Genomic DNA, 14,411 nt, shown 5'->3' on the forward strand with positions numbered 1-14,411 from the left:
CTTCTTGAAACCCACTCCATGGATGCGCTTGTGAATGTCGATGGTGTGTTCTGCGGTCAGCGCCTCATTGATGGCTCTTTTCTTGTGTGTGCTGGGCGTCACGGGTGGGCTTAGGACAGGGCGGAGAGGTGATCCGACGCAGACGATGGAGAGATCACGCGGGCTGCTTGTGTCATGGCAGTGAGGTGCTGGCTGTTCCCAGCGGAATGTCTCTCAGCGTTAAGGGGATGGTTGGTCCTGGGGAGCGGGGGAGGGGAATATCAGCAGACAAGAAGGAGCACAGGCTTTGGGCCTATGTCCCAGGCCCAGAAGAGAAGGGGGCACTGTCAGCAGCTTGTGGACCTTAGGCCAGGGTGAAATCACCCACCCTGTGGACAGCACACTTGTCCTCAGGGGTCACAGCAGCAAGACTGTTGCACCTCGCAGGACACAGACCTTCAAGGCTGGGGCAGTTTCTGATCACTTAAGAAGTTTCCCTGCCCGGCCGGCTTGCCTCAGCGACTGGGCGTTGACCTAGGATCCAGGCGATCAGGGTTCAATTCCCGGTCAGGGCACATGCCCGGGTTGCGGGCTCGATCTCCAGTCGGGGGCGTGCAGGAGGCAGCCGATCAATGACTCTCTCATCAGTGATGTTTCTATCTCTCTCTCTCCCTCTCCCTTCCTCTCTCTGAAATCAATAAAGATATATTTAAAAAAAGAAAAAAAGAAGTTTCCCTAACCTGGGTTAGAGGAAGGAAGCACTAGCACTGGGGCTCCCAGAAAGCTCCCACTGCGAGTCTGTTAACCCATAGAAGACAGCTAGTGCCTCTTCCTGCAGTGACCATCCCCCACTGCCCACCACTGGAGATGAGAACCTTAGCGTTTGTCTCTGATGCTTGCTGGGACTGAGGCTAACCTGTGGCTACTGGCAGAGTCGGATGGATTGGCAATTCTCAAACATGAGGCAAACAGACTCAGACTCACCTAGGGATCTGAGGAAAGTCAGAGGTTCTCAGCACCCACACCAGTCCTACTGAATACATTTTTAGGGTGGGCTCTGGACATGTGCACTTTTAAAAGCTTCCCATAGCTACCAGTTTATAGGAAACACAAGGAACAGAGGAACATGTGAAATGACACCATGGGATGCAATTGGCAAAAGGTGTGATTTTTTTCACAAATAAATTGCAAGGAAGAACTTTCTGCCAAGATGGCAGAGTAGGTAACTGCTGTGCTCACCTCCTCCTAGTACTACATCAAAATTACAACTGAACTACAGAACCATTCCCCTGAGAACAGCCTGAAGACTAAACAGAAGTCCTGTATAATTAAGGATATTCAGAAGCCACATTGATACTGGTAGAAGGGTTGGAGATGCAGAAAGGGCAGATCCCACATTTATAGTGTAGCAGTTAAGAAATGAGGTGAAACCCCCCAAACGATGGTGGGGGGGATAGCCAGGCTGCAGAGGTCCCCTCTCCAGGAATAAGGGGTCCCAGTGCCAGGAAGAAAAATCCTCATAACTTCTGACTGTGAAAACTGGCAGGGATTGTGGCTGAGTGGAAGAGAGGGCTGCTCGACGGAATCCCAGCTTCCCTTTAGGGGCCGGTGCACGGATTTACTGACAGACTCACTTTCTCTGAGCTCCAGTGTTGGGGCAGCAGCCTGAAAAGCACCAAGGACAGAAGGGGAGGAACTGCATTGTCTGGCTTCAGAATGAGGGCTGAAGGGGGAGCTTTCTCCCAGACAGAAGTACAGCCAGAAGCCAGTTTTTTTTCGTTGACCCTCTCTCCACCCAGCTTGCATACCTATCAATGATTCCTTTAAATGTAAATGGTTTAAATACTCCAATGAAAGACTAGTTTCCATTGACACACAAATGGATAAAAGAAAACATGGTACATGTATACAATGGAATATTACTCAGCTATAAAAAAGAACGAAATCTTGCCATTTGTGACATGATGGACCTAGAAGGTATAATGCTATGTGACATAAGTCAGAAAAAGACAAGTACCATATAATTTCACTTATATGAGGAATCTAAAAAACAAAATAAACAAAAAACAAATCAATTCATAGATACAGAGAGCATTTTGATGTTTGCCAGATGGGAGTGGGGTTGGGTCAAAAAGAGGAAAGGATTAAGATGTACAAATTTCCAGTTATAAAAACAGTCACGGGTATGTAAAGTACAGCATAAGGAATATAGTCAATAACTATGTATGGTGTCAGATGGGTACTAGACTTATTGGGGTGATCACTGTGTAAGTTATGTAAATGTCTAATCACTATGTTGTATAACTGCAACTAATATAATATTGTATGTCAACTGTAATTTAAAAAATTTATTTAAAAAAATAAATCAAAATACTTTTAAGTAAAAAAAAAGAATTTTCAAACCCCCGATTTTAAAACATAATCTCCACCTACTCTCCATTGCTTATGCAGTGGTACTTCTTATTGCCAGGTCAGTGGAAAATGATGGACTCTTTCATCTAACCAAGTGGACTCGGGCAAAGTCAGCTGAGAGTCTGTTGTAAGTGATCATTGCTAGAAGAAAATAATCTACTCTGAGAATCCAGCGCCATCATGCACTACCCATCCATTCCTTCTCCTTTCTGGTAAATGCTGACTTCATGCAGGCAGGCACCATATATGACTCATTTTCCCACATCCCTAGGGCTTGGAACTATAGAGGTTGAAAGGCATCGAATGAATGGGATCTATGACATGGTCCCAAATCAGTAACCTCTTGGTGGTGATCAAAATTGTAACTGAGCCCGGCCGGGCGTGGCTCAGCGGTTGAGCGTCGACCTAGGATCGAAGTGATCAGGGTTCGATTCCCGGTCAGGGCACATGCCCGGGTTGTGGGCTCGATCAATGACTCTCTCTCATCATTGATGTTTCTATCTCTCTCTCTCCCTCTCCTTTCCTCTCTGAAATCAATAAAAATATATTTAAAAAAAAAAATTGTAACTGAGAAGTATGTTTGTTAAACGTGCAAGGCCCTTACTGAGGCTAAAAGACGTCATGAGGGCCCTTCACAGGGCTGTCATAGCTCCCAAACTTGGGCAGCTCTAGGTTCTTGGTTTTTAACAAGCTCCAACTATAGATACCACAGTTCTCCACCTCCCTAACTCCTCACATCTAACTGTGCTTTCAGCTTTAATGTACTGTTACCTTTTCTGGTGTGTAGGAAACCTCCAGGTTCTCATGCCATGTCCCTTCTCTCAAGTGTGGGCTGTAACTCACTTTTAACAAACTGACTATGGTAAAGCGAGGGAATGTCATTTGAGATTAATTTACAAAAGGCTCTGGCTTCCATCTTGCTCTCTTGCTTGCTCTCTGATGGAAGGCACCTGCCATGTTGTGAGCTGACCTAAGGAGAGGCCCGAGTGCCAAGGAACTGAGGGAGGACTTTGATCAATAGCCAGTGAGGAACTGAGGCCCTCAATCCAACAAACCACAAGGAATTGAATGCTGCTCAAAACCACCTGAGTGATTCTGGAAAGACTGCCAAGCCTTGAGATGATTGCGACCCTGGCCAACACCTTGATCACAGTGTGAGAAGCTGAGCCAGAGGACCCAGGTGAGCCATACCCAGAATACTGATAGAAATTGTGAGATAATAAATGTTTGTTTGAAGTTGCTATGTTTTAAGGTAATTATTTACAAAGCAATAGAGAACCAATACTCCTGGGACAAATGAGGCACTACTACATCACAGCTTGAAAACTGTCTAGCAGTTACCTTGGGCAAATTACTTAACCTGAGAGGGCTTCAGTTCCTTACCTTCAAATGGGGAGAGCCTCCCCTACCTCATGACCTATGATGTCTATCTGAAGGCATCTGCTCACAGACAAAAACAGCTAGATATGAACTCAACATAGAAAATTTTATCTAACCTATAGACACAGACATTGGTATGGGGAAGGCCTGGGGGTAGGTGGATGCAGGGTGGAGGGGATCAATGGGGGGGAAAAGGGGACATCTGTAATACTTTCAACAATAAAGATAAACTGGGGAAAAAAAGGAAAGAAAATTGTATCAAAAAGGAACTTCAATTGAACTTTTTATAATTTATATTTCCTTATGCCAAAAACATTTTTAATTAGTAAAAAGAAAGGATACATTCAAAATCAGGTAAAAACCACATTTTCCTTTTAATTGACCACTTAATTAATATTTTCTTCTTGGCTGCTACTTTGGTAACAAGTAGGTCCCCACTCTCAAGAATACTACATCTGAACAGGCTGCAGAGCCAATGTGAACACAGTCCCAAACCAGGGCTTCTGGAATACCAAGAACAGCAAAACTCAGCCTTTTCTTCATTTAGAAAGGGACTGTGAACTGGAGGGTCCAAAGCTCCACTTTCTAAAAAGAAAACTGAGAGCTCAATGTAAAAATGGAAACCGAAATGTATCAGAAATGAAGCATAATACCTCCTTATACACTCAAGGTCAAGATGGTTTTTGAGAAATAAGTATCTGATTACCTGGCCTCTTGTATTAGGAATGGCCCCATCCCAGCATTTTAAAAGGAAGATGTTTTTGTTTCTATGTCATTCCCCAAACAGGTATAAAATCTACTAAAAGGGAGATAGTGAATCAGAATAAATCAGCTCATCCACAAGAGACGCTACTAGGTAATGATTTTTGGTTGCTGAGAGTATTCAGCACATTATTTCAAAGTGGCAAACTTTGGGGTAATCTGAGGAGAATTCAAAAGTGCCAGCTACGGTAACTGATAGGATTATGTGAGGCACCCACATACAACCCCATTTTTTTCAGTGTATATATCAAGGGGCCAAGACCCCTGATGATCAAAATAAGTTATTTTGTACATTACAGTGCACAGAACAGAGGAAAGACACTTTCTTGGAGAGTGACCGAAAGGCATTTTGCAAAAGGTTCATGTCACTCTGAGGTGGAAGATCCGGAGCCCGGTGCTGCGGCACGGTCTTCATTAGCTTGACCCCTCCTCTTCTTTGGTTGCGGCGGCCTCAGCGGAGGCTGTCTTTTCTAGACGTTCTGCTGGCTTCTTCTCTTCCTCCTCTTCCTCGTCGTCCTGGGGATAGAGGTCCGGGTACTTCTGCATGCACTCCTGCATGGCCCGGAACTGGTCTATACAGTCTGACCCCTTGACATCCTCAGTGCTGTAGTGGAAGCAGGAAAAGGCCGACTTGAATTGCTCCCCGCAGGGGCCGCTGGCCATTCCCCCAAGGCACGGGCAGTTCCAGTTAATGTCTCCATTTGGCAGGATCAATCCTGGAACAGGAAGGTGGGCAAGGAAAACGTGAGAGATGCTCTCTAAGGTTTTAGAAAAAGCAAAACCAAGTCCTGTCCTCCCAGCCACTTAAGAGGTGAACAGTATGAACTATTGCCTGGCAGGCACTTGCCTGTGAACCTACTTCTTAGATCGGGTTCAAATGCCTGGAGCAAGCCCAGCACTCCTGGCTCAGCTGGAGAGAAGCCACCATCGGCAACTTTCTCCACGTGCAACACTGATCTCTATTCTAAGCCACATCCCAGTGCTGTGGCTGTGCTCTAAGAACTATCTACCAGAATCCACTTAGTCCAAAGTAGGAGCCTTCACTTGGATGGTTAACGAGAACCTTTTTAAGGCCCAAACCCTTTAAGAAGCTGAGATATTGATCTCCTCCTTCCAATCTCAGCTCCCCGCCATGGGCGCTGCTCCTCAAGCCCTTCTCCCTCTGTGGCTGCTCTAAGAAGTCCCACACATCGTGGGGACTGGTAAAAGTGAGGAGGTTGATCCTTCTGTGCTGGCTGGAAAGGTGTCCAAGACATGTTTTATAAGGAAAATGTAAAAATGAAAAACTTAGAGGGAGACTAACCATATTAACCAAATTGTTACATTGTACATGTGTTGGGGAGAGGCTGGGGTTTCAGAGGGATTTTCATTTCAATATTATATAAGCACCTAACTTTTGAATTTTACATTTTTTCTTGCCTTTGAACGTTGCCCACATTTAAGTAGTATTTTCCAGTTTTCTAAAGTGCTTTTTTTGAGAAATTATTATTTTTTATTTTTGTTTAAAATATTACAGATGTCCCCTTTTCTCCCCAATGACCCATTCCACCCCGTCCCATCCCTAAAGTGCTTTTAAGACGATGGCTCATCTTCAGCGCTGTGACAAACATGGACGGAAATGTGGTTCATATAGAATTCTCTTATATATGTTGACTATGGAGACTGACAGCACTCTTTAAGAAAGATTCTTAAGTGCCCAGTGAAATCACACATGATTTTTTCACTCCAGGGAAATACCTAGGGTCTGGTGCTCTGAGCTAGTGTCCAAAGTCTTAGGCCTAGGCTGAACCCTGTCTCTTAATTCTACCTTAGGAAGCTTCAGTGATCAACAAATCTGCTATTGCAGTTCCTCACTAGTAAAACAGGGTAACAGTGGGGACGGCAATGGGAACTGGCTGGTAGTTCACCACTGGCACCGACGACAGCTGCAGTGCATGTTCTTGTGCATGAAGTTATATGTGGTAAATCACGTAATCCTTTTGGCAACCTGCTGCAGGGGGTGTTACTAATTCTAGTTTACACATGAGGTTTCTGGGGCTCAGTGGGGTCCAAGTCAGGACTAGAGCCAGGGCTTGAGGATTCCCAGAGCCCATGCTCTTTGCTCCACATCTCACCACCTCTCCCAACTCTGTAGGCCTTGTCAGTGCTGGAAGCATATACAAATGCTGCCCCCTGGATGCTCAACATTGCTAACACACCTGCTCAAACAGTTTCCAAAAGAAATAACAGATTATAATACTAATTTTAAAAGTAACAGTTCAGGCTCTGGCTGGGTAGTTCAGCTGGTTAGAGTGTCGTCCTGATTTGCCATGGTTGCAGGTTCGATCCCTGGTCAGGGCACATATAAGAAGCAACCAATGAATGCACAAATAAGTGGAACAACAAATTGATGTTTCTTTCTCTCTTGCTCTCTCTAAAGTCAATTAAAAAAAAGACAGTCATTACTATTCTTAAAAAAAAAAAAAAGTCATAGTTCAGGTCTGCAGGAATCCTTGCATCTTTACCAGAGGAAGGTGAGCTAGAACGTGGTAGTTCCTCACAGAGAACACTGTGAAGCCAGTTTGTACTTCAGGGACACAGTGTAAAACCACACCAACTAGCTTCGGTATGTTACATTAAACTCAGATGCAGTGTGATTTAAAACTAGTAATTTTGCAATTGAGAGCTCAGAACCTGGGTCCCAGAGTTCTCTGTTGCTTCTTCACACAATTATTCACAAGAAGGGGTTGCAAAGGCAAATACCTATAGGGTCCAAGCAGGTATACTATAAATGACAAGCAGGTAGAAGGAAAAACAAGAGGAATGATAAAGACTGGCAGGAACTGGAGGGAAATGCACAGTCTCAAGGCAGACATATTTAGTTTTTATAAAAATACTATGAGGCAAACAAAACAAGACCTGATTTATCCTGCAGGCCCCACAGTCTCAATCAATTAAAGAAATGTGTTTAACTAATGTGGACCTAAACACATTAGTGTTTAGGACTAGAATTTACATGTGACTTATTTTTCTTTGTAAGAGTGTGATTCATGATTATACCTGTAGCCTGGCCAGTGTGGCACAGTGGTTGAGCATCAACCTATGATCCAGGAGATACCGGTTTGATTCCCGGTCAGGGCACATGTCTGGGTTGTGGGCTCGATCCCCAGTAGGCGGCGTGCAGGAGGCAGCCGATTGATGACTCTCTCATCATTGATGTTTCTATCTCTCTCTCTCCTTTTCCTTTCCTCTCTCTGAAATCAATAAAGATATATTTAAAAAAATAATTACACCTGTAGCCATCATTCTCAGAAATCTAACACTTTGTATAATGTCTGCATTCTCACTGTTCCCAAAAGGGTGCTAGATAATGCCTAATGAGCTTTCCTCTAATCCCTAGGAGCAGTAGGGTAGTAAATAAAGTGTCCTAACTAAGAATATACACTTTAGTTAGCATTTGAAAAATTCCAACCAGGAGCCCATACTCTACAGGTGGCTCCTACAAGTTTTTTCAATCATATTTATTACCAATCAGCACTAGAATGCTTGTTAATTATCATCATGGATGCCAGAAAAGGCTTTTTTATGAATATTGCACACACACAACTGCCTTACACAGGCTGGATAAATCCTAGTGAGTCCAACAGTCCAAAGTCTTTGCAGTGATGCCCTAGGCCCAAGTGACCATTAACCGAGTTGTGTGGAACTGGTTGGCTGAATCCTGCTGCTAGAAAACTGACCCTCTATCTCAAGTGAGCTTTTCCTACAAGGTGCTTGCTGGAGAACCTATAAGGAGAAAGCATCTCATAGGACAGGTATATGGCACTTGGGTGCCTGCTTGCTAATAGTCTGCAGAAGTGGCAGAATTCAGTCTGATAACTTGATTGAACAGGGGCATTTCTGTCACTTTAACTTATCTGGAACTGCTAAGATCCACTTAGACCCTCCCCCCAAACTTAATCACTGGGAAGCATCCAACCAGCAGTTTAAGCCAATGCAAAAACTCAGAGAGAAAAAAAAGAGGCCGAAGACTTCAGTAAGGAGAAACTCTTGGCCAGGGAAGTGCATCAGAACGAGGGCTCAAAACAGTCCCTTACAACTCTTAGGGAGACAAACTGTCCTGAAAGATGGTCCATGGCTGATGCACACCTAAAAACCCAGCCCTGGCTAGGACAAAATGGGAGAAAAATTTTGAACATTGGAATTTTCCCTCAGTATGTGTCTGTGGGTCCCTGGGAGGCCCCACATCACTCACCGTGCTCCTCATATGGGTCATTGGGATCATCAGCCACCAGCTCAGCATTGCTTGGAGTTTCATGGTCTTCTTTGGTCACAAATATGATTCTATCCTTCCCTAGTGTTTGGAGGACAGAGGAAGAAACCTTTCACTCAGGAGCAGTGAATCAGCCCTAAACCCAAAACAGTCAAACAAACCAAGTTTGAAGACTGTCTCAAGTGAAATCCCAAAGCAAGGTGACCATCGAACTGCCCTCCCTGGGCTGAGTCACTGACTCTGCATGATGTACAGTTTAGCAGCCACTTTTACTGAGTACCTGTGGTTGGGACGAGAACTCCAAAGTCTTGGGTGAGGAGAATAGCAAACCCTGCCCACCATATGTATCCCCCACGTGAGAGATGAGATGCCCTAATCCTGCCAAAGGCAGCTGCTTTTAGTCCCCAAATTTGCTGGCACTCCAATGGTGCAATGTCTTTCTTCCTCCCATCAGGAAAGGAGCAGTCCTCCCATGGTGCTCTGACTGTCCGTGTCACTTCCCATCAACCTGTGAGCACCTCACCTACTTGTCATGTCTCCCCTGCTCCCCAGGCTGAGCAGTCAGCGTTCAGGTAATACGTGTGGAATGATGACGACTTACTCGGCCAGGGATGCTTGGAATGCCTGCTGCTGAGCACCCCAACCTGACTACACAAGCTGCTCTCACTGTGCTGGGGGCGGGGGGGTGGATGGGTGGAGTATGAGGGACACAAAAAAGCCAAAGGAAAAGAAGAGGGTTCAAGAAGATGATGCAGAAAGAGCCTGAACTCACCTTCCCTCATGGATACATTGTCTACAGGTACATATGGAACAATTTTCTTTTTGAAAAACCTAGGCTGGCTGAGTTGCGCATTAGGAAAAAGAGAAGAAAAACACATCTAAGCGAGCAGGAGAGGCTGAGTGGCTGGGACACAATCCCGCTATAAACCCCACCCCCGCTGCAGTGACCCACAACCAGGAGTGAATTCAAAACCTGGAGCTTCTCCATGAGGAGCAAAGGGATGGAACCCTACAATGAGCATCCCAGCTTTTAAGACACACAATTGAGAAATGAGCCCCTGAACATCTAACTTTGAAAACCAACAGGACTTGCATTCAAGACCCATAAGACTAAGCAATCTGAGAAACTGCTCTTAGAGGTTCTGCCACATGGCCCAGCTAAGAGGCAGCTGATCACACCCAGACTTAAAGTGAAGGAGGGTCACCTGCTTATATTAAAGTGCTGGGTTGAGGCATCTAACTTGACACACACCGAGCAGCGGGCTGGAACACTCTGGGGACAGAGACCGGCAGGTACCATCTTTGTGCTCTCCCTTTGCTGTATTCCAGAGCACCAACATCTCCCAGAAGGGAGTTCTGACGTGTGTCTGGTGCCCCAATTTTTGTGGCTGCCACCTAGGGGGAGCCTCTTGATTACCTAGCTCCCTGTAGGTGGCAGTGGCAGCTGTGTTCCTGGTCCCACGGAACTGCTATAACCGGTGTCACCCAGAAAAAACTCATAATCCTGTCTGGCACCCTGATTTTTGCAGTTGCTATCAGGAGACACATCTATATCGCCTGGCTCTGGTGGCTAGTGGTGCTTATGCTTGTGAGTCCCACAGGACTGTAACCAATGGAGAAAGAGTTCTTAAATAGGTACCAACCCCAGAGCACAGCAAGAGGCAACAGACCTAGGAGCTCTGTCTGTGAAGGAGGCCTAGTAGCTAATCATCATGACAGGCCTGAGGGGCAGGCTTCTAATTAGACACATATCTAGAGGCTGACTGTTGTCCTTTTCAGAGACCTCAGAGGGTGGCATGATCTTCGAGCTCACCCTCTGCCATGCTCCAGAGAAGCAGTGTCTTTTGGAGGGGATTTTACATGTCTGGTATTCTGGTTTTTGTGGCTGCGGCCCACAGTAAACCCTTTGATTGCTGGCTCTGATGGCCTAGGGGGCTTGTATTCCAGGGTCCCATAGGACTGTGGCAATCAAAGAGATGGTTCTTGGCAGGCTACCATCTCCAGGGCACTGCAGAGACAGTGGACTAAGCCTCCCCTCCCCCAGTCTTTCTCTTAAGGAGGCCCCTTTGCTCGTTCTGGATTTTGGCAGAAGACTCAGGTCTGGAACACATCTAGTGGCTTATGGAGCTGCTCTCAAGAAATGTAGGCTGTGGATGACAACTTGGCGATACTCCAGCTTGTTGGTATCACCCAGAAAAGAGCTTATTTATACTCTTGTCTGGAGTCCTGATTTTTGCAACCGCCACCCAAGGGACACCTCCAGATTGCCTGGCTTTGGTGGCCACTGGGGCATATGCTTGTGGTCCTACAAGACTGCATGTATTTGCATACTTTTAAAAGTTGATGCCTGTCTTCTTGGACATTTACACAATGGAATACTATGCAGCTGTAAAAATGAAGGATCCCTTACCCTCTGGGACAGCATGGTGGGGCCTGGAGAGTATTATGCTAAGTGAAATAAGCCAGTTAGAGAAAGACAAGTGTCACATGATCTTACTCATATGTGGAATCTAATGAATAAAATGGAGAATGCTGAACCCAAAGTGCACACTGAGGGGCAGTCAACTAGAAGAAATTTAATCCCTACCCCAGGACCCTGGTAAGGATGGGAATCCAAGGCCCCCAGGGGTCTCTCTGAAAGCAGGACTTCAGAATGGCGCTGAGAACAGTACTGATTGAGGAGCTGGATACCAAGAAACCCCCAATTCTGTAGTTATACTCTCTGTGCAGCCATCCATCATCAAATACGTCTAGAAAGATCTGCATCCCTTACATGACCCATCTTCCACTATTCGCTCCCACCATTCCAGCAACTTCTTACATTTACTTGAATATGCTAAGCACACACCTCCCTCTGGGTCTTTGCATAGGCTGTTCTCTCCTCCAGTAGCAATCTCCCTCAGATGTCTTCATACCTAACCTGTTCAGATATCACCTTCCTTGACCACTCTGCTTTATTTTTCTCCAAAGTACTTCTCCTCACCTAACATTAAATATTTATTTACCACCTCACTGAAATGTCAGCTCCTTAAGGACAAGAGTTTGTCTTTTCCATTCACTGCAGTATCCCCAGAGCCTGGAGCAGTGCCCAGAACATAGTGGGTAATCAATATTTGTTGAGAAAGTAAATGGGAGAGACTGAACTCTGGATTAGGACATGCAGTAGAGGAGCAGGAAGACAGAATGGTTGTTATCACCTTTAAGCACATTAGACAACACTATTGGACGGCTGGTCTCATCTGTCCCCAGAAAGGGGAACATGAACATGCATGGGTTCGTTACACATCAGAACCTCTGAGCATATCCAACCCAGGAGTGTCCACCACGCCATGAGGGCAGATTTTGTCACCTGTGCTCACTAACATGTGCAGTGGATGGCAGGTCAGAGGTGCTCAATAAATGTTTGCTGACTGAACAGGAGAGGGCAGGCTCAGCACTAGAAAAGGAGGAAACTAAAGCCTTTAACCTGAGGCTAGGTGGTGGGTGGGCCCCTGAAGTAAATTTGCACAGGCAAGCGATTCAATAAGAGTGCAGGTATGTGTATGAGTTTATTCGATAAAGATTTAAGCACCCATTTGTATACCAGGCCGTGTGCTAGATCCTGGGAATACGGCCCATCCAATTCTCTTAGCTTAGTGAGAGAAGAAAGACAGGAAATAAGATGACAAAAATAAGCAAGGTAATTTCAGAAAATTTAGGATGTGAAAGACCCTGAGGGTCAGGGTGACATCTGAGCTGAATCTTGATGTACCCGGCAAAGGGAATAGTCAAAAGGCCAGTGTGGCTCAGCAGTGGCAGAGTGGTTAGAGATCAGGCTGGAGCTAGATCAAGAAGGGGTTGGGTCATATAAGCCCCTACATAGCAAGGAGTTTGTGATCATTTTTCTAAATCCCATGAGAAGCATAAAAAAATTGGTGGTTAAAAAGTTGGGGATTCAGGGGACAGTGGGTAAGGATAAGATGAAAATTAGAGGTGGCCTAGAATAGAGTGCTTTCCATTCTCCTTCCTAAACTAAGAAAGAGATATTTGAACTAGGAAAAGATAAGGATTCATGCTTTGGTGGAATGCGGAACCTGCCTCTCCTTCCCAGAGAACCTGTGACTCCTAGAAATCTTCAAGGGCAAGGAGGGTTTTACTTATTTGTACAGCCTCATTATACCCCAAAGGCTCAAAATTACTTGCTAAATGATGAAGTAAATTAGAGATTCAGAGAAAGAAAATTAAAAACAAGAGATCTACTGTTCAACAGAGTGGTAAGGCAGAGGATTTTTGTCCACGGCACAATTAAGTATTAATCAACATAAACAGTACTCATTACAACATCAGTGAGTATTACAGCTTTATGACCCAGGAAAGGAGGAGGAATTCTAGAAGCTAGGTGGGGTGAGGAAAAAGGCTTAGCATTTTAGGCTACGCTGTTCCCCTAAGTTGATGTATGACCTTGGGTAGGTCATCTTCTCTGGGCTTCAGAGTCCCTGAATTAAACTGAGGGAGCTGGACTATTCACCAAAGAATTTCTGGGTGAGTTCCAACTGTCGCTGTAGCTTCTCAGGTGTCCACCATTCCCATCACCTGGGACAGAGAAGGCTCGTCATGAATATTTGCTGAATGAGTGAAGACCAACTTCTTTTAACTTCTCATTTTACAAGTCTGGAAACTGAGGCCTGGAGGCGTCTGAACTCACCGCGCCCAACTTTGTGTGTGTGTGTGTGGGTCGGGGATGGGGAGTGGGGGGTGTCTTCCCAGAAGAGGGCTCCCTGGAATCCACCGGGCACCAGGTTGGATAGTGCAGTTCTGGAAGCAGACTGCTCGGGCTCAAACCCCAGCTCCACGACTCACCTATCACGTGGCTTTGGCCAAGTCACTCTGGGTCTTAACAGAGCCTGACTTACAAAGGTCGCTCCGAGATCAATGATAAGCCCTGTAAAGCTCCTTGGAGAGTGCCTGATATGTAGCTGGGACTCCACAAACGTTCTCGCTGTTGGCACTTCTACCTCTCTAGCACAACACCTACCCCGAGTGGCAGCTTTTCAGGACAGTTACAAGGCGCGTGCAAATGGTAACACGTGGTGTGTGGTAAGAGCGAGAGTAATTAGGGACAATAAATTCCCAATAGCGAGCCCGAGGAAACGTGCTCAGCACTTCCCCTACCGGCTCGGGTCTAGTTGTTAAACTCTCCCACGAGCTGGTCCCTCTGAGGTCCGGGTTCGAGCCTCACCGTGACCTTGGAACAGCCCCGTTCCTCCCAGTTTCGGTTTTCTCTTCGGCAAAACGGAGGTGGTAACCCCGCCTCCCAGCCGTCTCCAAAGGTCCGGAGGAGGGTACCCCGGGCTGCCTCGGGTTGCCACCACCGGTAACGGGATCGCTGGGTGCCGACGCCTGCGGCGGCAGCACAGACCCCGGACAGGCCCTCGTAGGCCGGTCTCCACCGCAGGTCGCCCTCCCTACCTTCCTGCCGGCAGTAGGCCATGGCTGCAGCCCGGCGCTCAGACTTCGCAGTGGTACCGGCGGCTGCGGCGTCAGCGGCTCCACGCCGTGACCTCTCCTCTGGCAGGGCGGGAGGCTGCGAGGCCCGCGCGAACCCGCCCCCTCCAGGCCTGCCCGCCGCGCGCCTGCCTCCGCGCCT

The 14,411-nt window shown here is 46.4% G+C and overlaps 1 protein-coding gene across 1 annotated transcript; it reads right to left on the reverse strand.

Annotated features, from left to right (window-relative positions):
- Positions 1-4,067: 4,067 nt before the first annotated feature.
- CHCHD4 (coiled-coil-helix-coiled-coil-helix domain containing 4) lies at positions 4,068-14,335 on the reverse strand. Its single transcript, XM_016209873.2, has 3 exons — positions 14,234-14,335; positions 8,768-8,866; positions 4,068-5,249 (listed from the first exon to the last, which is right to left on the reverse strand). Exons 1-3 carry the CDS (start codon positions 14,253-14,255, stop codon positions 4,948-4,950), a joined length of 423 nt encoding a protein of 140 aa, XP_016065359.1. The 5' UTR covers positions 14,256-14,335; the 3' UTR covers positions 4,068-4,947.
- Positions 14,336-14,411: the final 76 nt, after the last annotated feature.

This window comes from Miniopterus natalensis, chromosome 15, assembly GCF_054644295.1.
Source record: "Miniopterus natalensis isolate mMinNat1 chromosome 15, mMinNat1.hap1, whole genome shotgun sequence".
In the NCBI taxonomy this organism is placed as follows: Eukaryota; Metazoa; Chordata; class Mammalia; order Chiroptera; family Miniopteridae; genus Miniopterus; species Miniopterus natalensis.

Bases quoted from the DNA above. Each gene is read 5' to 3' on its own strand.
- CHCHD4 (XM_016209873.2), bottom strand. From the start codon at position 14,255: ATGGCCTACTGCCGGCAGGAAG. The intron at 8,867-14,233 runs GTAGGGAGGGCG...TCCAAACACTAG, and splicing joins GGCCTACTGCCGGCAGGAAG to GGAAGGATAGAATCATATTT. The intron at 5,250-8,767 runs GTGAGTGATGTG...TTCCTGTTCCAG, and splicing joins TGACCCATATGAGGAGCACG to GATTGATCCTGCCAAATGGA.